This window comes from Hylobates moloch, unplaced genomic scaffold, assembly GCF_009828535.3.
Source record: "Hylobates moloch isolate HMO894 unplaced genomic scaffold, HMol_V3 SCAFFOLD_18, whole genome shotgun sequence".
Classification (NCBI taxonomy): Eukaryota; Metazoa; Chordata; class Mammalia; order Primates; family Hylobatidae; genus Hylobates; species Hylobates moloch.
Window position 1 is genome coordinate 69,578,541 of NW_026652293.1, and position 3,005 is coordinate 69,581,545.

The window sequence follows — 3,005 nt, forward strand, 5'->3', positions numbered from 1 at the left end:
TTTAATTTGTCTGCTGTGCGGTTTCTCACCTTTTGTTTCTCACTTTTTGGTTCCTCACCATACTCACTTCTCATGAAAACAGGGACTCAAGCAGATGTGTATACCCATGTTCGTTGTGTGCTATTCACAGTAGCCAAAAGATAGAAGCAACCCACAGTGGGTGAATGGATAAACAAAATGTGGTACATGCATGCAATGGAGTATTATTCAAACTTTATTTTATTTTATTTTATTTCATTTTATTTTTCAGGTCTAAGTGTTTAATTATTATTCACATATTTCACAGAAAAAAGAGGAATGTAGCAAATGGGTCAGGGTTGTAGAAAAAAAAAATCCTGGATTTTACGTGTCATTCTGTTTTCATCTGAGAGCAGGGCAGCCCCAACATCAGGCACAGCAGCTGCACTTTTCCAAAGCCCCTTTGCAGATGCATCCCTGGGCACACTTGGCACAGCCCAGGGGGCAACAGGAGCAGCAGCTCTTCTTGCAGGAGGTGCATTTGCACTTTTTGCACTTGCAGGAGCCGGCGCAGGCGTAGGAGCCACCAGCGGCACAGGAGCAGTTGGGGTCCATTGCAAGCCGAGGTGAGACTGGAGTTTCCAAGTGAGAAGAGAAGAGGCAGTGGAACATGTGGAGGGCATGGTGGATTTATTCAAACTTCAAACAGGAAGGAAATTCTGACACCTGCTACAACATGGATGGACTTTGAAGACATTATGCTGATTGAAATAGGCCAGTCACAAAATGGCAAATATGGGCCAGGCATGGTGGCTCACACCTGTAATCCCAGCAGTTTGGGAAGCCAAGGGAGGTGGATCACTTGAGGTCAGGAGTTCAAGACCAGCCTGGCCAACATGACAAAACCCTGTCTCTACTAAAAATACAAAAATTAGCTGGGCGTGGTGGCACATGCCTGTAGTCCCAGCTACTCGGGAGGCTGAGGCAGGAGAATCACTTGAACCAGAGAGATGAAGGATGCAGTTAGCTGAGATTGCAACACTGCACTCCAGCCTGGGCAACAGAGCAAGATTCCATCTCAAAAAAAAAAAAAAAAAAAAGGACAAATACAATTCCGCTTATGTGAGGTTCCTCGAGGAGTCAGATTCACGGAGACAAAAAATTGGATGGTGGGGGAAGAGGAGATTGGGGTGTTATTGTTGAATGGGTACAGAGTTTCAGTTTGTGAAGATGAAAAAGTCCTGAAGACATTGTTAATGATAAAACAACACTGTCAATATACTTAATGCCATGAAACTGTACTCTGGTTAAAATGATAAAATTTATGTCATGTATAATTTTACCATGATAATTAATAATCTTTAAAAAAGACCCACCGGTAATCACCCATTTGGGCTCTATGGTTCCACTCATACCTTTGGCTTTGCCTTGAGGTCCTATTTCTGGAGAAATCTTTAGGTATGAATCTTGGCCTGCTTCGAGGACTCAGCTGTGTTCCTTGACTCAGGTTTGAGTGGCACCTTCTCGTGTTCCATTTGTTCATCATCTTGAACCTAAAGCAAAGAATCCACTCTTAAATGTTGTCTTGGTTTAAGTCAGGGGCCAACACAGGAGGGTTCTTTATTATGGTTTTCAGTTAACCATTCAGCCTTATGCTTGGAGGAGAAGTTGAAGAGACTAATGGAAGCCGAAATGGCTGGGAACTATAGACTGTGATTATTGTACTACTAAGATGGTGTTGCAGCTAGGAAGGAAGTAAATAATTCAATACGATCCATATGTATATATACACATCAACTTTTGAGTCCATTTATAAATGAGTAGGTGACTCGGGCACTTGCTTATGTATTATCCTAGAGCATATATGTTATGAAGGCAGGGATTTTTTGTTTTTCTCATTATTCCATTCCCACTGTGCGTGTTATGAATTAGGTGGTCAATCAACATTAGTTAAGTGGATGAATGAGTACATTTTACACACACACACACACACACACACACACACACGACACACACACAGAGATTGAGAGAGAGGGAGAGTCATTGCTGCTTCTGGCTTAGTGCCAAAAAGAGTTACATGTAGAGAAACTCAAATCTATTACAGCAGTTAGCTTGTGATGGGCTTTCTTTCCTGCCAAACCCTAATTGTGTACTGTTGTAAATGACATCTCCTCCCATGCTTTGGAAACTTGTCTTCATTTCGAAATGGTTTATTGTCCAAGTTAATTCTCCTCCCGCCTTTTCTTTTCTTTCTTTTTTTTTTTTTGAGATGGAGTTTCACTCTTGTTGCCTAGGCTGGAGTGCAATAGCGTGATCTTGGCTCACTGCAACCTCCGCCTCCCGGGTTCAAGTGATTCTCCTGCCTCAGCCTCGAGAGTAGCTGGGACTACAGGAACCTGCCACCATGTCCGGCAAGTTTTTGTATTTTTAGTAGAGATGGGGTTTCACTATGTTGGTCAGGCTGGTCTTGAACTAGTGACCTTAGGCGATCCACCCCCCTCAGCCTCCCAAAGGGCTGGGATTACAGATGTGAGCCAGCTTACCTGGCCAACTCTCCCTGTCTATACTGTTTTGCATATTTTCATTTTATGAGCAGGTTGGAAGATGAATTTTAAGTGTGTTTGGAATACAGAAAGGATGAAACCTCTGAAATTTTCTTTGTACAGTTTTTAATGCTCTAAAGTCTCATGGCAATTAAACAATTATTATTTAAGCAGGATATAAAAAGTTATGCAGAGCGTGGATCTATTTAAGACACATAATATAATAATTATTGGTGTTATTAATACCAGTTAGTACATAGCACCCGATATTTGTTAATCATTGTGTAATTAATTTTGTTAGTTTACTCTGGGTGATTCCTCTAAGGAATGTATGTGACTACATATTATTATTCCTCATAACATTCTTGGGAGCTAAATATTGTAGTTCAGAGGTAACAACATCCCAGATATTAACTGATTTGCCATACAAGAAAGGGACTAAACATTGAGGAACAATGGAAGATTATATGGTACATGCATTTTCTATTTCAAATTGCTCTGAAA

The 3,005-nt window shown here is 41.1% G+C and overlaps 1 protein-coding gene across 1 annotated transcript; it reads right to left on the reverse strand.

The window, feature by feature from the left end:
• Positions 1–302: 302 nt before the first annotated feature.
• On the reverse strand, positions 303–639 carry MT1HL1 (metallothionein 1H like 1). Its single transcript, XM_032136884.2, has one exon. It carries the CDS (start codon positions 628–630, stop codon positions 388–390), a length of 243 nt encoding a protein of 80 aa, XP_031992775.1. The 5' UTR covers positions 631–639; the 3' UTR covers positions 303–387.
• Positions 640–3,005: the final 2,366 nt, after the last annotated feature.